Source organism: Prionailurus bengalensis, chromosome A2 (genome assembly GCF_016509475.1).
Source record: "Prionailurus bengalensis isolate Pbe53 chromosome A2, Fcat_Pben_1.1_paternal_pri, whole genome shotgun sequence".
Lineage (NCBI taxonomy): Eukaryota > Metazoa > Chordata > Mammalia > Carnivora > Felidae > Prionailurus > Prionailurus bengalensis.
The window spans coordinates 81,364,688-81,387,026 of record NC_057348.1 but is presented as its reverse complement, the minus strand read 5'-3'; the positions used below and the strand labels follow the sequence as shown (position 1 = coordinate 81,387,026).

The 22,339-nt window shown below is 36.1% G+C and overlaps 1 protein-coding gene and 1 pseudogene across 2 annotated transcripts in view; one reads left to right on the top strand and one right to left on the bottom strand.

The window, feature by feature from the left end:
- PTPN12 (protein tyrosine phosphatase non-receptor type 12) overlaps positions 1-22,339 on the bottom strand; it is a 104,358-nt gene that overhangs the window by 40,044 nt on the left and 41,975 nt on the right. Inside the window, exons 1-6 of one of the 2 annotated variants that reach the window (XM_043588684.1) lie at positions 13,291-13,441; positions 9,570-9,646; positions 6,740-6,835; positions 5,388-5,426; positions 4,458-4,529; positions 365-424 (exon numbers count right to left, since the gene is read on the bottom strand). In XM_043588684.1, the coding sequence (XP_043444619.1) occupies positions 365-424; positions 4,458-4,529; positions 5,388-5,426; positions 6,740-6,835; positions 9,570-9,646; positions 13,291-13,303 (357 nt within the window). In that variant the 5' untranslated portion in view covers positions 13,304-13,441. Of the gene's footprint in view, positions 1-364; positions 425-4,457; positions 4,530-5,387; positions 5,427-6,739; positions 6,836-9,569; positions 9,647-13,290; positions 13,442-22,339 lie in introns of those variants that run through there. The other variant, XM_043588683.1, reaches the window with a different exon arrangement.
- Positions 17,108-17,951, top strand: LOC122487797 (annotated as a pseudogene).

Genomic DNA, 22,339 nt, shown 5'->3' with positions numbered 1-22,339 from the left:
TAGGTTTGATGGTGGTTCATCTATGTCTAAAAAGTTGTAAACTAGCAAAAGTGGGTAAATAATTTGGAAAGAATGCTATAATCTGCTTACTGTAATAGAGAAAAAAATATTTATGGCAAATAGATACAATAAATTTAATTTAGGGAAAATTGTTTTAAGTAAGTCAAGATGTATATTACTTTAATTTGATAAGCTCAAGGCTCAAGACACTAAATAAAAATTACACTTTGATTTTCTTCACTATTTTACATAAGGAAATTTGCTAATTATTTTAGTTAACTATGTAAGACCAGATAGCATGCAATTTATATATCTTCTCTTCAAAAATTTCCTTAGAAATGGTCTCTAAATGGAAAATACTTACATTTTGAAATTCAAGTAAGAGTGTCCTAATGAAGTAGTCTGTTCTTGCTTGTTCAGCTTCCTAAATACAGGAAAAGTGAGTCAGTGAGAACACTGAAACCAAAACATCCACACACCAAAACAAACAAAAACCACGTATTTAAAGTCTACAATATAAAATTAACCTTTGAAATTCCAGATATATCTAGTAATTACAAAAACAACCATTCTAAAAGTCACTGATTTGTCTACTCAACTTTGCTGTTCTGATGGGCAAACAGGTAAATTAATGGGCAAGGCAATATTCTAGTAAATCTTTATTTACAAAACAGGCAGTGGACTAGACTGACCTATGCATAGCGTGCCCACGTCTGGTCTAAGTGGTTACATGCAGCGACATGCAACCGAGTCCCTCCTAGCTAGTCCTCCGTGACCCAACACTTTACCCTCTTTCTCATCCCCAAATCAAAAGTGCTCCTGATACTGTCTTTTCTCAGTCTCAAAAACTGATTGTCAAGAAGTCAAGTCACTTACTATGGTTATTTTCACCAGCTTGCTTTCTAATTACAAACTAGATTTTTATTTACATCAGTAATAACAAGTACTGAGTTGCTGGAAACAACCACAAGACATACAAATTACTTTCCATCTGAAATCTTGAAAGAAGAAATTTGCTTCTCCAGTATGGATCAATCCCAATATTGACAAATCAAACCAGCTATCGCTAATCAAATCAAACTTCTTCAAAAGATGATTAAATTATCATTTCGTTCACTCTGAAAAATCATCCAAAAAAGGTCATAGTTTTCCAAATTATAATCTGTTTCTTTACTCATTATAGTAAAGTCTTTTAATTTTTATTTATTTATTTTTGAGAAAGAGCAAGAGAGTGAGAGAAAATATGCATGGACGAGCAGGGGAGGGGCAGAGAGAGGAAGAGAGAGAATCCCAAACAGGCTCCATGCTGACACTGCAGAGCCCAATGTGGAGCTCAGACATACTAACTGTGAGGTCATGACCTGAGCCAAAATCAGGAGAAGGATGTTTAACTAACTGAGACCCTCCTCTACTCATTATTTTAAATGTTGTTTACTATTCTTGATCCCCAACTCTTCAAAAATTTCAACTCATTTAGCTGTTGAATGTTAAGCACTATACATTTTCACTTGAATTGTAACATTTAGTACAGATATCTTATTGTATTTAAACTTACAAATGTTCAACACAACTACATTGCACAGAAAATAGATTTCCTGAACAGTTCAGGGGCATAATATTGTAGAATACTTTATAGATTGGTGAGAGGGGAGGTGTTCTCTCACAGAAATACATAATGTGGTATGTATTGGTTTTTATCCATTCCAAATAACATGACATGCAGTAGGATTTAAAATTATATTTAACCCACAAACAGTTAATTCTAACCAGGACTTAATACTGGCTGCTTATTAAATCCAGGCAGTTCAACTATGTGTTATAGTTAACATTACAAAAATCGCATTGTATTTATAAAGCAGACTGTCCACACACCTCAAGTCCTTTCTACGGCAACCTAGAAAGCAATAAACTTTGTATGGAATTTAAAAGTCATTAAGTAGAAATAATTCATAAAACCATGGACTTCTTGAACTCACCAGTGAAAATAAAATCACAGAAATTATATTTTACTTAACCATGGAAAACATAGTTACAAACCAGCAATTCTCAGTTGGAGAATGTAACAGTTAATTCCATGTGTCAATGTGGCTGGGTCACAGAGCGCCTAGATGTTTGGTCAAACATTATTCCTTGTATTCCTGTAAAGGTGTCTTTGGGTGAGATTAACATTTAAATCAGTGGACTCTGAGTAAAGCAGACTGCCCTCTATAGTATGTATGGGTGGCCCTCCATCCAGTTAGGGCCTGAACAGAACAAAAAGACCAACCTCGCCCAAGTGAAATTCTCCACTAACCTACTTTCATGGGCAAGGATGGCTCTTCGGTTCTACAGCAGACTGTCTTTACACTAGAACGGAGTATCAGCTCTTCTGGGTCTCCGCCTTGCCTACCTTTTAGCTCTCTTGGTCTCCAGACTAGATCTAAAGCACAACTCTCCTGAGTCTGCAGCCTGGCTGACCACCCTACAGATTTTGGACTTGCCAGCTTCCATGATCCTGTGAGCCAGTTCCATATAATAAATCTTTTTCTCTGTATATATGCATATCCTACTGGTTCTATTTCTTTGGGAAACCCTAACCAATACAGGGAAGTTATTTAATTCTCATCTATGTTCAGTCATGTTCTTTGAGTATGAGTAAATAAGACAACATATTTCTTTCAGGTGATTAAGAAAGATGCCATTGGGTGTAACCAAAAAGCAAATTGTTGGTTCTATTCTAAAGTTCACGTATATTTTACTTCCTTTTTAAAAAATGCTTCCCTTCGGGGCGCCTGGGTGGCGCAGTCGGTTAAGCGTCCGACATCAGCCAGGTCACGATCTCGCTGTCCGTGAGTTCGAGCCCCGCGTCAGGCTCTGGGCTGATGGCTCGGAGCCTGGAGCCTGTTTCCGATTCTGTGTCTCCCTCTCTCTCTGCCCCTCCCCCGTTCATGCTCTGTCTCTCTCTGTCCCAAAAATAAATAAAAAATGTTGAAAAAAAAAAAAAAAATTAAAAAAAAAAAAAAAAAAAAAAAATGCTTCCCTTCATTCTTTTTCCTTTAAATTCATTTACTTAGATTTCTGCTGTGTTTTAGAACTTGAATTTATTAACTCATTTCCAGAGCTAACATATTAGGTATATGTTTTAAGTTTCATAATAAATTATCTGCCATATAGGATCAATCTTTCCTTCTAGGATAGCAGTTCTCAAACCCATCTTTGTATATAATTATAACAATTCTGGATAGCATAACGAACGTATGAAAGATTATCACACAAAACTATACTTCAGTCATCAAGGGTCCTTCCCATTTCAGTTTGAAACTACTACTTTACACCAATTTTTCTTTTTTCTCTTTAAGATCTTACTTTTAAGTAATCTCTACACTCAACACGGGGCTTGAACTCACAAGCCTGAGATTAAGACGTGGTTCACTGACTGAGCCAGCCAGTTGCCCCACCTTTATACCAGTATTCAAATAGAGCACTCAAGGGGTGCCTGGGTGGCTCAGTCACTTAAGCGTCCAACTCTTAGCTTTGGCTAGGGTCATGATCTCCTGGTTGGTGAGTTCAAGCCCTACATCGGGCTCTGTGCTGACCATGTGGAGTCTACTTGGGCTTCTCTCTCTCTCCCTCTCTCTGCCCCTCCCACACCCTCTCCCTCTCAAAATAAATAAATGAACTGAAAAGTTAAAAAAAAAATAGATCATTCAAAGGACAGTTAAGTTACTGTTTACTCTTTTTATTCATGTTCATTTTTTTTTTTAATTTTTTTTTTTCAACGTTTTATTTATTTTTGGGACAGAGAGAGACAGAGCATGAACGGGGGAGGGGCAGAGAGAGAGAGGGAGACACAGAATCGGAAACAGGCTCCAGGCTCTGAGCCATCAGCCCAGAGCCCGACGCGGGGCTCGAACTCCCGGACCGCGAGATCGTGACCTGGCTGAAGTCGGACGCTTAACCGACTGCGCCACCCAGGCGCCCCTTATTCATGTTCATTTTTGAGAGAGAGAGAGAGAGAGAGAGACAAAGAGAGCAGGGGAGGGGCAGAGATGGAGACACAGAATCCAAAAAAGGCTCCAAGCTCTGAGCTATGAGCGCAGAGCCCGACAAAGGGCTTGAACCCATGAACCGTGAGATCATGACCTGATAAGAAGTCAGATGATTAACTGACTGAGCCACCCAGGCGCCCCTGTTTACTCTTATATATGTAACACTTATCATCAGCTTATATACAAAGACTAACACTAAATTAACATAATAAGTTACTAGGAAATTACACATTTATGAAGTCATTTTCAAAGTTAAATTTAAAGCTGTATAAAAACAAACATTATTATTAACATTTATTATAATTAAGTACAGATTTATGTGGAAATACTGAATGCTTGGCTTATGTAAAACGAGGTTCATTCCATATTATATTCTTCAGTCTAGCATCCCAAATTTCTGATTAAATATGTATATAAATAGGTACTTACACAAGAAATTTTAAATGGTGCAAATGTTATAGGTTCTTCTCCATACAAAGGCCAATAGCGTTCACATTTTTTCTGTTATTTGAACAAAAAGAAGTAAGTTAATCCATATGATAGAATTTTTCTTGAACTTTTACAAATATTTTGTGCCCGATTATTCAGCTTCTTGCCCTTCCCAGAAAACACAGAAACTGACATCAGATTAAAAAAAAGTTTACTTTACCTCATGTACCATATTAGTATAAGGAAAATTCAAATCACCACATAATTTGTTTTCTGAGTTTGATGTATGTGTCATAATTATAGAAGACCACACTTAAAAGTTTTACTTAACATTTACTCTCTGTAAATATATTAGCACTTCCAACATTCAAGTCTTTGGAATTGATGCTGGAGGGGATCACAATGGTTTTAAAACTAATTTCACTTGGACACAGTATAAAAAACACCAATGTTGAAAACTTCATATTAAGAATTTTGTTCTCTTCTGAAGATAGTATGAACAAAACAAAAAAATGTAGTGGTATTATCTGACAGAAATCAGAAAATTCAAGCTATAACCTGATGATAATTAATACAAATTATTTTATTGAACTCATTTTCATTTGCTCAGTTTTATTCCTGTTTTAAATTATGTCTCTATTTCAGTCCATAAATAATATTCTACTTACAACACCATTAAACATCTGAAGACTAAGTAATAATATGGTATCTATTAAGTGTATCATGAAATGTAAAACTGTAAAAAAAAAAAGTTTATGTGCCTTTTAGAGATTATTATGTTCCTTGTATCAAATAAAACCAATAGCAGAACACAAAAAAGAATATCTACTTTAACTACTTAGAATATAATAAAGGGCCAGGAACATATATCCCTAGAAATGATGAAACGGACACTCCACAGTTATTTTAAGTGTTAACAGGTATACATACCCTTCCCATCTCAAATTCTCGACAGGCCATTACAATGATCTAAAAAGAAGTGGGGGATGGGACGAGATGAAGAATGTATCAGCTAAACACAATTTTACTTTTTTAAATAAAATACAAATTCCAAGAATTACCTTTTATTCCGAACAAAATTATACCTGGCCTGTCAAAATAAGTAGGTTTTTAAATTTTTTTTTTTAATGTTTATTTATCTTTGAGAGAGAGAGACAGAGCATGAGTAGGGGAGGGGCAGAGAGAGAGGGAGACACAAATCTGAAGCAGCCTCCAGGCTCTAAGCCGTCAGCACAGAGCCCAATGTGGGGCTCGAACCCATGGAGCATGAGATCATAACTTGAGCTGAAGTTGGGCATTTAACTGACTGAGCCACCCAGGCACCCATCAAAATTAAGTAGTTTTAACATTAAAAGTAGGCATTAAAGCAATGTTCAAAATCACGCCTTCTATTTTTTTTGGTTTTGAAGTTTGTTTATTTATGAGAGAAGGAGAGACAGATAGCACGAGTTGGGGAGGGGCAGAGAGAGAAGGAGACTCAGAATCTGAAGCAGGCTCCAGGCTCTGAGCTGTCAGCACAATGCCCAACATGAGGCTTGAACTCACAAACCATGAGATCATGACCTGAGCCAAAGTCAGATGCTTAACCGACTGAACCACCCAGGCGCCCCAAAATCACACCTTCCAAACAAGGGATAACTATATAGCAACAAATTAAATTGGCTTCAATTAGCATTATATATGAATTAAATTTTAGGACTTTTATAGATCTACCTCTGACTTGAAATTATATTAAAATATCACTTTTAGGGTATTTACTTACCCAACCAAAAAGCACCATGAAATATTTTAAATATATTTCATAAAATTATCTGAAGGTTTAATGCATTTAATACTGTCTTTAAACATAAATGTTATTGGATTTGCTTCCCCATCCCAACATTTGACAACGTTTCAAACATATAGCGAAGTTGAAATAATTTTACGGTAAATACTGTATAGCCACCATCTATAGTCTACCATTAACATTTCACCGTATTCGTTCTATCACACAGCTATCCCTCTATCCATCTATATAAATCCATCTTAGTTGGTAGCTGTCTTGTTAGTTGCTGACTTTAGAAAAGAAAGTATTATCACACTCTCTTCTTAAAATATTTTGACTAACTTGTCAGTGTTGAATGAGACATCCTAGACTTCAGTTTCTGTCTTTTTAGTAAACATTAGCAATAAGTAACATATCATTATGGCTAGAAGGTCTTCTCATTCCATATTCAGTAAAACATCTTATGTCATTACATGTAATACTTCTCAAAATAGATTATGAAAAGTAAATTACTTACTACAACATTGTACTCCCATATCATCCTCCAAAAATCTATTACTGTATTTGCTAACGGTCCTTGGGTTGCCACATACGCTTTTGGCCCATAAACACCCTAAAATGGTTAAAAGTAAATTTCATATTTATTATGGTTACCAAAAATATTTCCTTACCTAAATTTTAATGTTTAAGTTTTCTTAGTAATACTCCTCTTTTCACTGGAAGTATTTCCAAATAATTTTAGCACATAAAAGCATGACAAAATATATTCAATTCATTTCAGCTTTTTGTGAAGTACTATTTTTGTGTATGTATTAGACCTGGCACACAGAATTAATAATTAAACTGCTTTATGCTAATTTACAAATTATTATTTACCTGTCTCTTCAAAAAGTGCCTAATACCCCAATACATAGTCCATAAAGCTAACTGTACAGAAACATAAAAAGCATGCTTTGATTCTAAAAACAAGAGTAAAACTACCTAATAGTTCCTTCTTAGCCAGATTCGTCCATAGATACCTTCAATTATCTACTCAATTTAAAAGATTTATTGTGTGCCTATTATATATATATCTAACAACAAACCTGGGAATATACCAAATAAAACAGTGGACTAAAATACTAAAGCAGCACATAGTTGAATCACACGATAAATCAGTGTTATTAAGTGGAATTAAAAACTACAACTTTTTTTGTTTTTAAATATTTTATATTTAAGTAACCTCTACACTCAACATGGGGTTGAAGTTACAACCCTGAGATCAAGAGTCAGATGCTCCACCGATTGAGCCAGCCAGGGGCCCTGAAAAGCTAGAACTTTTAACAAATGTCCTTACAAAACAGTATCAACATAACAACATCTGAAACAGCAAACCACCTACAGATTAGTTTTGGGTTTTGCCATAATTTTAATAAAACTAATTTTTGGGGGGGAAAAAAGTTTTTATTTTAAACCATGACAGTTTATTGTTGACACAGGTAATATTAATATTACCATATACCTCGTACCACCATAATATTTTGATCAACAAAATATTTTTTATATCTATAAATACCAAATATAAAATAAGTAATTATTATACTGTCATTCAAAAACAAAGAACAGCTAATGGAACAAAGTAGTCTTTTATTTAATCAAGTAGCATTTTGCATTTTTTTAAAGTTTATTTATTTTGGGGGGGGGAGGGGCAGAGAGAGAATTCCAAGCAGGCTCCACCCTGTTAGCACAGAGCCCAACACAGGGCTCAAACTCATGAACACACCAAACTGTGAGATCATGACCCAAGCACCTCAAGTAGCAGTTTGCACTGGTCTATTGACAGCTATGTATGAACATGACTACTTTTCACCTAAGAGTATCTAAAAAAGGTTCTCTACATAGGATTGTATTTAATCTTTTTTAAATTTTATTTAAATCCAAGTTAGTTAACATATAGTGTAATAATGATTTCAGGAGTAGAATTTAGTGGTTCATCACTTACCTAACACCCTGTGCTAATCCCAACAAGTGCCCTCCTTAATGCCCATCACCCATTTAGTCCATCCCCTCCAACCCTGATCCTCCACTAGCAACCCTCAGTTTGTTCTCTGTATTTAAGAGTCTAATGGTTTGCCTCCATCTCTATTTTTATAAGACTGTATTTAATCTTATATTCACTTGTATTGCCACTTGAAACAGAGACAGTTGCCAAAAGATTTTCATCTAAGTTTATATTCTGTAATTTTAAATCAGTATTACCCAGTAATTCTATCTAGCCCTGATAATTTATCCTAAGAAATGATTCAAAAGAATAACAATGTTCATTGCAATATTACCAACAAGAAAAATTGGAAACAACCTATATAGTCCAACAACAGGGAACAACCATGTATGTGCATTTCTGTACATTTGTGTACATAAACTTTGTCAAAGGGACAATGGAGAAGATGATTTAGTAACCGGTAAACTGTTTATAAGCTTTAAATGTAAAAAAAGAAACAAAATAGAAAACCATCTCAACTTTCATGAAACTGAGCAAAACTCCATGAGTAAGGTTAGAAGGAAATCACATATGGGAATGCAAGCTGATACAGCCACTCTGGAAAACAGTATGGGGGTTCCTCAAACAATTAAAAATAGAACTACCCTACGACCCAGCAATTACACTACTAGGTATTTATCCAAGGGGTTATAGGTATGCTGTTTCAAAGACACACATGCACCCCAATGTTTATAGCAGCGCTATTAACAATGCCAAAGTATGAAAGAGCCCAAATGTCCATCGATGGATGAATGGATAAAGATGCGGTGTGTGTATACACGTACAATGGAGTATTACTCGGCAATCAAAAAGAATGAAATCTTGCCATTTGTGACTATGTGGATGGAACTGGAGGGTATTACGCTAAGTGAAATGAGTCAGTCAGAGAAAACAAAAATCATATGACTTAACTCGTATGAGGACTTTAAGAGACAAAACCAATGAACATAAGGGAAGGGAAACAAAAATAATATAAAAACATGGAGGGGGACAAAACAGAAGAGACTCATAAATATGGAGAAGAAACTGAGGGTTAGTGGAGGGGTTGTGGGAGGGGGAATGGGCTAAATGGGTAAGGGGCACTAAGGAATCTACTCCTGAAATCATTGTTGCACTATATGCTAACTAATTTGGATGTAAATTTTAAAAAATAAAATTAAAAAAAAAGGAAATCACATAAAAGTGTGATTTTATTTTTCTTCATTTTCTTCCTTTTTTTTTTTTTTTTTGCTCTTGGTATTTAGGAAATTTAAAAAAATTTTATAAAACTATTATGCAGGAAGACATTAAGTAGGGCAGAGAAACACCATTTGAAGTTAATACATACCTTAATAAAATTTGCATTGATATAGTCTGAATCTTGAGAAGGAGTCTTTAAAGTCAACTTAACTCGGCTGTGATCAACTACAAGGAAAAGAAAAAGGATTTCATAAATTATGTCCTGTTGGTAGACAGGTGTTTTCTAATAAACCACAAGTAAGATTAAATAAGTAATTCAAAATATTGTCTTTAAAAAACAATTAATGAAAATTGACTCTAGATACCAGCAGGGTAATTTCTAACATCATATTTATAGAAAATAAGTCTATAGTAACAAAAATATGATGATGTAAAGTTGTGTTTTAAAGCTGTAATCACAATAGTCTCAGGAACTCTTTTAAAATACAAACTCCTGGGCATCATCCCACATTTGCTAGACAAGAGCCCAGGGTGAAGCCTCTGCAGTTTTTAACAAGCATTATGAGGTAGTCAACACTAACCAGTGATGTACAAGCTCATTTGCCAAAATTCTTATTAGGAAATGTAGCTTTCATATTTCACAAGAAATTATAAAAATTAATTAACTATGATAAATAAATGAATTACGATGATGCATAAAAAGTGCTCAAGGGGTGCCTGGATGGCTCAGTTGGTTAAGCATCCGACTTCAGCTCAGGTCATGATCTCACAGTTCGTGGGTTCAAACCCAGCATTGGGCTCTGTGCTGACAGCTCAGAGCCTGGAGCCTGCTTTGGATTCTGTGTCTCCCTCTCTCTCTACCCCTCCCTCTCTCTCTCAAAAATAAAATAAAACCATCTTTAAAAAATTAAATAATAAATAAAGTGTTCAATAATGCAGTTGGCAATAATATTATTAAGTAATGCCAACTTAAGGTAAAAAACAGTTTACAATAAAGTTCAAAAGTGTAAACTTTATTACTTTTATAAAATTGTTATTTTATTTTTTATAATTTTTGAGAGAGAGAGAGTGAGCGCTATGAGCGGGACAGAGGGAGAGAGAGAGAATCTAAAGCAGGCTCCACACTCTGCCGAGCTAGACACAGGGCTCAATCCCACAACACTGGGATCATGACCTGAGCTGAAATCAAGAGTCAGACGCTCAACTGAGCTACCTAGCTGCCCCTGCAATTTTATTTTTTTATCTAATAAATTATTTATTTTTCATAATTTACATACAAGTTAGCACACAGTGCAACAAAGATTTCAGGAGTAGATTTTTTAGGCCCCTTACCCATTTAGCCCATCCCCCTCCCACAATCTTTCCAGCAACCCTGTTTGCTCAAGAGTCTTTTGTTTTGTCCCCCTCCTTTTTGTATTATTTTTGCTTTCCTTCCTTTATGTTCATCTGTTCTGTCTTAAAGTCCTCATATGAATGAAGTCATATAGTTTTTGTCCTTCTCTAATTTCACTTAGCATAATACCCTCCAGTTCTATCCACATAGTTGCAAATGGCAAGATTTCATTCTTTTTGATCAGAGTCATACTCCATTGTGTATATATATATATATATATATATATATATATATATATATACATACATACACACACACACACACCCCACATCTTCTTTGTCCATTCATCCATCGATGAACATTTGGGTTCTTTCATACTTTGGCTATTGTTAATAGCGCTGCTATAAACATTGGGGTGCATGTGCGCTTTTAATCCCTTGGATAAATACCTAGTAGTGCAATTACTAGGTCATAGGGTAGTTCTATTTTTAATTGTTTGAGGACCCTCCATACTGTTTTCCAGAGTGGCTACACCAGCTTGCATTCCCACCAGCAATGCAAAAGAGATCCTAAGAGATCCTCTTTCTCCACATCCTCGCCAACATCTGTTGTTGCCTGAGTTGTTAATGTTAGTCATTCTGATGGGTGTGAGGTTGTATCTCACTATGGTTTGATTTAAATTTCCCAGATGATGAGGGATGTTGAGCATTTTATCATGTGTCAGTTGGCCATCTAGATGTCTTCTTCGGAGAAGTGTCTGTTCATGTCTTTTGCCCATTTCTTCACTGGATTGTTTGTTTTTTGGGTGTTGAGTTTGATAAGTTCTTTATAAATTTTGGATACCAACCCTTTATCTGATATGTTGTTTGCAAATACATTCTCCCATTCCATTGGTTGCCTTTTAGTTTTGTTGATTGTTTCCTTCACTGTGCAGAAGCTCTTTATTGTGATGAGGTCCCAGTAGTTCATTTTTATTTTGGTTTCCCTGATCTCCAGAGACATGTTGAGTAAGAAGATGCTGTGGCCGAGGTCAAAGAGGTTTTTGCCTGCTTTCTCTCCTCTAGGATTTTGATAGCTTCCTGTCTTAGGTTTAGGTCTTTCATCCATTTTGAGTGTATTTTTGTATTTGGTGTAAGAAAGTGATCCAGTTAATTTTTCTGCATGTCGCTGTCCAGTTTTCCCAGCACCATTTGCTGAAGAGATTGTCTTATTCCATTGGATATTCTTTCCTGCTTTGTCAAAGATTAGTTGGCCATACATTTGTGGGTCCTTTTGTAGGTTCTGTATTCTGTTCCAGTGATCTGTTTGTTTTTGTGCTGCAATTTTATTTTTTAAATAAAATATGTATCTGATTTTTTTAAATGAGATTTAAGAAAAAAGTATAAAATAAATTATCCCCCATCCATAAAGTCCAGGTCTCTCCTTCCCCCATCCATAAAGTCCAGGTCTCTCCTTCCCAACAAAGACACTTCTAAGGTTCTTTTTTCCTTCCAAAAGTAATTTTTATGCATATACCTACATACTTAGAAAAACTATGCAAATGCATTCATAACATATACATGTTCTGTATCTCACTTTTCAGTTAATTGTATAACCTGGAACTCTTCCCAGAGCTAATACAGATCTATCTTGCTCAATGTTATATGAAATCCATTATAAATAGATATCTCATTATTTATTTAACCAGCTATACTACTGCTGGGCCATTTTTTCCTATTAGAAACACTACCACAATGAACTCACTGCTACAAGTGGTATAGGGTAAGTTTCTAACAGAAGAAAAAAACTTATCTTCTAAAAGGTATATACAGACTTAGACAATTCAGATGCTATATGTGAGAGTGACAGGATATTATACCTTTTAATAGTTAACTTCTAAAAAGTAAAAAACTCAGACTTGTACTTCTTGAACTATGCAAATGGTTGTACATTTTCATACAGTTATTGGTTATATTTCTTTTACCATAAATTCTTGTTTATATCCTCTGCACATTTTTATCTATGTCTATGTTTTCCTACTGATGTATATGAAAAATTGGTCTTTAGTACATGTAGTGCAAATAGTTTTGTTCTAGTTTGTGTTGATTCTTAAAAACTCTTTATTTAGAGGCGCCTGGGTGACTCAGTCTGTTGAAAGTCTGACTCTTATTTTCAGCTCAAGTCATGATCCCAAGGTTGTGGGATCAAGCTCTGCTTCGAGCTCTACACTGGGCTCTGCATTGAGCATGGAGCCTGCTTAAGATTCTCTCTCCCTCTCTCTCTCTCCCTCCTTCTGCCCCTTACCCCAGCTCACATTCTCTCTTTTAAAAAAAACAAGCAAACAGCACCCTTTTTATTTAGAACTAATTTTAGAATTAAAGAAAAATTGCAAAAATAGTACAGAAAATTCCTATATCCCTCGCTCAGCTTCCCTTAATGTTAATATCTTACATAACTATCAGTTATCAAAATCAGAAAATTAACATTGTCACACAACTAGTAATTAAACAACAGACTGCATACAAATTTCACCAATTAAAAACAATTTTTTTCTTACGAGGATCCCACATTTAGTTGTTACTTTTCCTTAGTTTCTTCCAATCTATAATAGTTCCTTTGACTAATTTTTTTCCTATGTTTGGAATGAGGTTTTGCATTTTGGTAAGAACACCAGAGAACAATGATGTGTCCTCAGTGAGAAGACACACCAAGGGGTTTATGATGTCCTTTACTTGTGATGTCCTATTACTTGTGATGTCAACCTTGGTTACTTGGTTAATAGGTGTCACCTGGTTGTCTCCACTATAAAGTTAATATCTTTCTGTTTGTAGCAATAAATATTTGGGGTGAGATACTTTGAGCCTATGAAATCCTAAAGTAGTAGGAATGCCTAATATTCATGAGTCTCTAGATTAGAAAGAACCACAACATGTAATATGTAAAATGCCACCATCACATTACAGTCCTTCCTAATCCAGAGACAATGAATATTAAAGGAAATTAAAATACAAAATGACAAATACAAAACTGGTAATAAGATATGAATAAGACTTCTTAACAAAACTCTTAAAAGTCAGCTAATGAATAACTACTTTGTCAATGACTCAAATTTTATCTATCAGTACTAAAAGCCCAGTTCTGCTGAGTTTATTAGTTTTTGGTGAAATCTTTGTAAATCTGTAGGAAGAGATATCTAAGAAAGACATACTAGCCTCCAATTCAAATTATTTCTCTCTTTTCTATGATTCCAGGAAAGAGAATATGTTTATCATTTCATTTGATGTTCTGATAAATATTCAGTAGTTTGGATAATGACAGTTAAGTAACTACACAACACTTCCTCTCCCCATGTCTGCCAGTAATGAGGGGTCCCAATTAATTACCCTTAATCATGTGGCATATTAGCCTCTAGTCAAAGTGTCTCAAACATAGGATTTACAATAATTGGTTTACCACTGGATCCCCAGTAGATGTGTCTGGGGATTGTGAATCCAAATGACAACAGTGGCTCCCAAATAACAGTCAAAACTGGTTTCAGGCTGCTACATGCAAGCTGGTAATTTTTTTTAGATATTCTATAATGGAAAACTTTATGCATATACAGAAAAATAATGGTATAATGAATCCCCATATAGCAATTACCAAGTAATTAAGAAATTATTAATAATTTCAACATTTTTTAAAGTTTTTACTTAAATTCCAGTTAGTTAACACACAGTGTAATATTAAATAATTTCAGCACTTGGCACGCCTGGGTGGCTCAGTCAAGTGTCCAACTACTGATTTTGCCTCAGGTCATGATCTCACAGTTCGTGAGTTTGAGCCCCACATCGGACTCTGTGCTAACAGTGCAAAGCCTGCTTGGGCTTCTTTCTCTCTCTCCCTCTCTTTCGGTGCCCCTCCCGCTCTCTCAAAATAAAATCAACTTAAGAAACAAACAAACAAATAATCTCAACACTTTGCCGAACTTATTTCATCTATCTCTAGTCATATAACATTTAGGGGCTAGGGAAAGTTAATTAAAATACAAAATTTCTAAGTACCATATTCTTCAGTAAGTTTGATTCAGTAAGTTCAAGATGGGGCAGAAAAATGGCTTAGTCTAAAGCACAAGCAAATTTTGTTGTCAGTGCTTTATACTACACAATCATAGGATATTACTGCCAATTTTAAAAATCAACAGGGGCTCCTGGGTGGCTCAGTCAGTTGAGTGCCCAACTTCGGCTCAGGTCATGATCTCACGGTCCGTGAGTTCGAGCCCCGCATCGGGCTCTGTGCTGTCAGTTCAGAGCCTGGAGCTTGCTTCAGATTCTGTGTCTCCCTCTCTCTCTGCCCCTCCCACACACACGCTCTGTATCTATCAAAAAGTGAATAAACGTTAAAAAAAAAATCAACATTAGGTTGGTTAGATAACGTGTCATCACGTTGGTGCTTCAATTCTTCACTGGTTCACTGGTGCTCCTAGTAAGTATAAACATATATAGAACTTAAAGAATATTAAAGAAATTAAAACAAGCAATCCTCTCCATGTTTTTGTTTTGTTTTGTTTTTTGCTGACTGCCACTACAATCTCCCAACAATCCAATTCCAAACAGATAAAACCAAGATTGGCCACACAGTAGACTCTTCAAGCAGCAACTTTTTTTTTTTTTTTTTTTGGTCAAACAAACATCAACAACCTGTGGCAACAAAAAGAAAAGTATTTGAATATTGTTACCTCCAAAGAAACTGAAATTTCCCACTGGCTAAATATTATGTCTCAGGAGAAAAAAAATAATCTTAATAATTAACATTACAATACACATAGTATACTGATCCATTACTTGTAAAAACAGCTAGCAGCTCGGTTTTAGCCCTCTCAGCAGACAAAGCACAGATCATTCTTGACACAAGAGTATCTAGATATTTCTTAACTCTGAAATTGGCCTCAGTATTTTTTTTTAACGTTTATTCATTTTTGAGACAGAGAGAGACAGAGCATGAATGGGGGAAGGTCAGAGAGAGAGGGAGACACAGAATCTGAAACAGGCTCCAGGCTCTGAGCTGTCAGCACAGACCCCGACGCGGGGCTCGAACTCACGGACCGCGAGATCATGACCTGAGCCGAAGCTGGACGCCCAACCGACTGAGCCACCCAGGCACCCCTGGCCTCAGTATTCTAGTATAAAATAAGCCAAATCTCCAAGACAGCTCCAGAAAAACCTACATAAACTTCGGACAATAATGATACTACTTTTAATGGATCACAGGCAAAAATGTCTGCTCTTCCCACTTCAAGTCAACATTGTATTAGAGGTTCTAACTAATAAAATAAAGCAAAAGACACATTCAGATAAGAAAGGAAGTAGTAAAACTGTCATTATTTGCAGATAAAATGACTCAGTATGTGAAAAATCCTAAAGGATCCACAAAAAATTACTAAACTAATAAATGAGCTCAGGAAGGTCATTGGATTAAAAAAGAATCAATACATGAATAGAAACTAGATTTCTATGTGCTAATAATAAAGAACTTGAAAATATTTCATTCGGATAGAAGAATTTATTTATTTATTTATTTATTTTTATTTTTTTTTTTAACGTTTATTTATTTTTGGGACAGAGAGAGACAGAGCATGAACGGGGGAGGGGCAGAGAGAGCGGGAGACACAGAATCGGAAACAGGCTCCAGGCTCTGAGCCATCAGCCCAGAGCCGACGCGGGGCTCGAACTCCCGGACCGCGAGATCGTGACCTGGCTGAAGTCGGACGCTTAACCGACTGCGCCACCCAGGCGCCCCTTGATAGAAGAATTTAAAGAGTAAATACAAGACTTATACACTGAAAACCGTAAAACATTGCGGAGAGAAATTAAAGATCTAAATAAACGGAGAGAGACATTTCATGTTCATAGATTGGAAGAATCATTATGGTTTAAAATGGCAATTCTCCCCCCAAAGTGCTCTACAGATTCAATGCAACCCTTATCAAAAGCCTATTAGGATTTTTTGCAGAAACTGACAAGCTGATCTTACAATTTATATGTAAGAACTAAAAAAGAACCAAACAAATTTTAAAAAGTAAGAACATGGCTGGAGGACTTCTTGCTTTTAAAACTTACTACACAATGGGGCGCCTGGGTGGCTCAGTCGGTTGAGCGTCCGACTTTGCTCAGGTCACGATCTCACGGTCCGTGAGTTCGAGCCCCGCATCAGGCTCTGTGCTGACAGCTCAGAGCCTGGAGCCTGCTTCAGATTCTGTGTCTCCCTCTCTCTCTGGCCCTCCCCCCATTCATACTCTGTCTCTCTCTGTCTCAAAAATAAATAAATGTTAAAAAAAAAAAATTTAAAAACTTACTACACAAAGCTACTGTAATGAAGACAGTATGACACTGGCTTAAAAATAAGATACTGTAGGTGTGTGTGCACCTGATCTCAGCTGGTCTGCCTGAGACCCCCTGAGCACCAATCCTAGTCACCTGCGCAGTACCATTTCTGCTCCAACAAGGTTAAAGAAACTATCATGAATCAGGAGAAACTCACCAAACTGCAAGCACAAGTGCACATTGGTGGGAAAGGAACTGCTTGCTGAAAGAAGGTAGTTCATAGAATGACTACAGCAGATGATAAAAATTTCAGTTCTCCTTATAGAAATTAGAGGTAAAAAATATCTCTGGTACTGAAGAAGTGGCTATGTTCACAATCCAAGGAAGAATGATCCACTTTAACAACCCTCAAGTTCAGGCATCTCTGGCAGCAAACACTTTCACCATTACAAGCCATACTGAGACAAAGCAGCTGACAGAAATGCTACTATCTTAAAACAACTTGGTGCAGACAGTCTGACTAGTTTAGGGAGACTGGCTGAAGTTCTGCCCAAACAATCCGTGGATGGGAAACGACTGCTTGCTACCGGAGACGATGATGATGATGAGGTTCCAGATCTTGTGGAGAATTTTGATGAAGCTTCCAAGAATGAAGCAGACTGGATTGAGTCAACTTCTGAAGAAGATAAAACTTGAAGAAGTTACTGGGAGCTGGTATTTTATATTATGACTGCCTTTTAAAATTGTGTTCATACAGCTGATAAAATCTAGATCTGTAATATTTTTAAGCCCAGGCCCCTTGGACACTACAGCTCTTTTCAGTTTTTGCTTATACACAATTCATTCTTTGCAGCTAATTAAGCTGAAGAAGCCTGGAAATAAAGTTTGAAACAAGGTTAATAAAGTTCTTTACCTACTGTAAAAGAAAGAAAGAAAGAAAGAAAGAAAGAAAGAAAGAAAGAAAGAAAGAAAGAAAGAAAGAAAAAGAAAATGAAAAAGGGAAACCATGTAGTAGAATTAAGGATCCAGGAAAAAAAAACCTTGTATTTATGCTCCAGTGATTTCCAACAAAGATACCAAGGCAATTCAGTGGAGAAGAAGATAGTCTTTTTCAACAATTGGTACAAGAACAATCTTACATACACAGATTATTTCAGATGATTAACTGAAAATGGATTATAGACCTGAATGTTAAAGCTAAAGCTACAATACTTCTAGAAGAAAAATTTTAAAAAACAAAGAAAATCTTTGTGACCTTGACTTAGGCAGAATTCTTACTCAGAGTATCAAAAGCATGATCCATAAAACTGATAGGTTGGACTTCAACAAAATTAAAGGCTTGCATACCTTAAAAGACACCTTAAGAAAATGAAAAGACAAGCCATAAACTGGGGGAAAAATGAATAAAGACCTGTATTTAGAACAACAGCTAAGAAACAACTCAAGAAAATAAAATCAAATCTAACAAAAGGACAAATGATTTGAAAAGACTTTTCATCAGAGGATATATTAGTGGCTAATAGAACATGAAAAGATGTTCAGTTAGTCATTAGGGAAATGCAAGTCAGAACCACAATGAGATACCTCCACACACCCAACTAGAATAACTGTAATCAAAAAGACTGACAATAAAAAGGAATGTGGAGAAACTGGAATGCTCATATATTGCTGGTGGGAAAATAAAATGGTACACAGATACTTTAAACAGTTTAGCAGTTTCTTATAAAGTTAAACACAAGCTACCATAGATCTAGAAATTCCATTCCTGGGTATCTACCCAAAAGAGAGCCATGTGTCCACACAAAGATTTGTATGGAAATGTTCATGGTAGGATTATTCATAATGTTCATCAACTGGTGAATGGATAAACAATATGTGATATACCCATACAATGAAATATTACTGACTAAAAAGGAATGAACTCATATATGCTACAACACAGATGAATCTCAAAAACATGCTTAGGAAAATCTAGAGACAGAAAGCATTAGTGGTGGCCTGGGGCTAAAGACTGAAAAATGGCCTAAATGATTATTTTAGGTTGATGGAAATGCTCTAAAACTTTACTATGTTGATGACTCTATAAATTTACTAAAAATAACTGAATTGTATATTTAAAGTGGGTAAATTTTATGGTATGTAAATTATACCTCAATAAAGCTATTTAAAAAAATACTGGTATCCAAACACTGAACATGCTAAACATACAAAGGAAATTGACAACTTACATTATTTTTATGACAGCAAGTAAATATACATCTCTAAGTACAATTGCTTTTAATAACATTTTCCAAATTAAAATGACTAGAAATTTATTGGAAACTGACTTATCAATCCTTCAATAATTTAAAAGGAAAAAAAGACACTGCTAGTTTGACTATATAGCACAATGAATAAGAGCTCAGGATCCAGAGCAAGGTGTCTCAACCTCAGCACCCCTGACATTTTGGCCTTGAATAATTCTTTGCTGTGGAGAGGGTGTAGCCTCTGTGTTATATAGGATGCAGGAGCATCCTTAGCCTCTACCCACTAGATGACAGTAGCAGCATGCCCATTCTGTATCCCAGTTGTGACAACCAAAATGTTTCCAGACTTGCTAAATGTCTCTTTTAGGGGCAAAATCACCCTAGTGGAGAACCAGTGCTCTGAATATAAATTCTCATTGACTCTGTTAGCTGTGTCACAAGCTATTTAATCTATGTCTCGGTTTCCCATCTGCAAAGTGGCACATAATACCTACACCTCAAAGTTTTGTGATTATGGCAAATAATACATTTACTACAGAAACTGACAATACAAATCAGGGTTTCTATTTTTTAAGAGGGGCAATTTAGAAGCACACCAGTGAACTTCCCCTGCTACCTCTATTTAAAATTGTAAAGCTTTCTATTCTCAGTTTCCTCTACATGCCTAATCCCCACTGTATTATCCTCAATACCACTAATCACCATATGACAGATCATGTATGTTATTTGTATTCACTGTACATTACCTTAACTAGAATATAAACACCACAAGGGCAGGGATTATTGCCAGTTTGTTTTCTACTGAATCTCCAGCATATAGTATATGCTCAAATTTTTTTGTGGAATGAATGAATAAAATATAACTTAAGAAAATAGAAACCTAGAGCTGTTTAAGACTCATTTGCCCAGATGACAGAAAAAGAAAGAAGAGAAAATGTGTGTTTTTAAAAGAATGTGCATTGGGACTCCTGGGTGGCTCGGTTGGTTAAGCATCTGATTTCGGCTCAGACTATGATCTTGCAGTTCGTGAGTTCAAGCCCCACATCAGGAGCTCGAGCCCGCTTCAAGGGAGCTTGAACCCTGCTTCAGGCTCTGCATTCTCTCTCCCTCTCTCTCTGCCCCTTGCTCACTCTCCCAAAAATAAATAAATAAAATAGCATTTATTTTATTTATTATGAGAGAGAGAGAGAATGTGCATTAATTCCAGAGTACATTAAGAGTATCTCAAGGGGTACCTGAATGGCTCAGTCAGTTAAACATCTGACTTCGGCTCAGGTCATGATCTCATGGTTCGTGGGTTCGAGCCCCATGTTGGGCTCTGTGCTGACAGCTCAGAACCTGGAGCTTGCTTTGGATTCTGTGTCTCCCTCTCTCTCTCTGCCCCTCCCCTGCTCATGCTCTGTCTCTCAAAAATAAACAAACATTAAAAATTTTTAAAAAAAAGTATCTCGAGATTTGGGTACCTGGGGTGGCTCAGTCGGGTTAAGCATCTGACTCTGGATTTTGGCTCTGGTCATGATCTAAAGGTTCATGGGATCGTGCCCTGCATTGGGCTCTGTGCTGGCAGCTTGGGATTCTCTCTCTCCCTCTCTCTGCCCCTACCCTGCTCGCACTCTCTTTCTCTGTCTCAACAGAAAAAAAAAAGAGTACCTCGAGATTATCCTGCTTAATAAAAACTATCCAGAAACCCATACCATCCACCATTCTGAGGAAGACTGGTAAGAAAGTACAGTGTATTTTCAAAAAGCTTAATGAGTAGTTACTATGTGCTAGGTACAGTCCTAAGCATTTTAACATGTATTAACTTATCTAATGATCAAAATAATCATAAAAAGGATTATAATCTTTATCTCTATTTTGTAGATGCGGGGGAAAAGGCACAAAGAGGAGGAGTCCAAAGTCATATATTTTAAAAATTCTTTTGAAGTTTATTTATTTTGAGAGAGATAGAGACAGTGTGAATGAGGAGGGGCAGAGAGAGAGGGAGAGAGAGAGAGAATCCCAAGCAGGCTTTGCACTGCCAGTGCAGTCTGACGCGGGGCTCAAACCCACAAAACTGAGATCATGACCTGAGTCGAAACCAAGAGTCGGACGCTAAACCGACTGAGCCACCCAGGCGCCCCCAAAGTCATATAAATAGCAGATGGTAGAAGCAAGATTTGAACTTCAGAGTCAAAACTCTTCACCATTATACTATGTAAACTTGCCACTTAGTAATTCTGCTAATACTGGCCACCCACAGATCCCACAGCTGAGAATACAGTTGAACAACAACAAGAAAAAGATGAAGGATTAAATGTATGCAGAGAACACAGTGAGAAAGAGAGGGAAGTGGACAAGAGAGGGAAGAGGTCATTTGAAAGAAAGAGATCACGGAAGAAGAAAATTTCAGAAATAGGGACTAGTCAATGGCATCAAAATAGTTAACAGAAAGGGGTAAACACTGAAGAAAGTCACCAAATCCAGCATGAAGAAAATCACTGGAAACTTTTTCAAAGACATTTTAGAGAGAACAAGCTTAAAAAAAAAACAAAAACAAATTTTTCAAGTATATCTCAATAAGGCTGGAGAAAACAATGAATTAGAGTTGAGGGAATGGTGTCATGGAATGGAGATGTTTTAAGACAGTTGAAGGGAAAGAAAAAGACTGGTGGCAGCTTTAAGGGACAGCATGCATGATGTAAAGTTTTTATTCTGTAAAACAGGACACATGGAAGTATGCATGCTTTTAGAGTTAAAGGTATTCTGCCAAAAACCATGCTATTTAAGAATACAGTTACATTATTATAATATAATGCTATCAGTCTAAGGTATACTCTCAGAGATACATATTTAGACTACTGAGTACAGCAGACATGCAGGCATGAACCACCTTATGGTTCACTTTTTCATGCATAATTAATGTTCTGATTGTGAACAGGCAATAGATAAGAGTTAATATTTTTGGCATTTTATAAAACTTATTCCATTATACTTACTGAATTATCTATTTTATTTTAACAAAAGAACTTCTTTGAACAGGAGTCCACAAAAGATATTCTTACTTGGATTTTTTTTT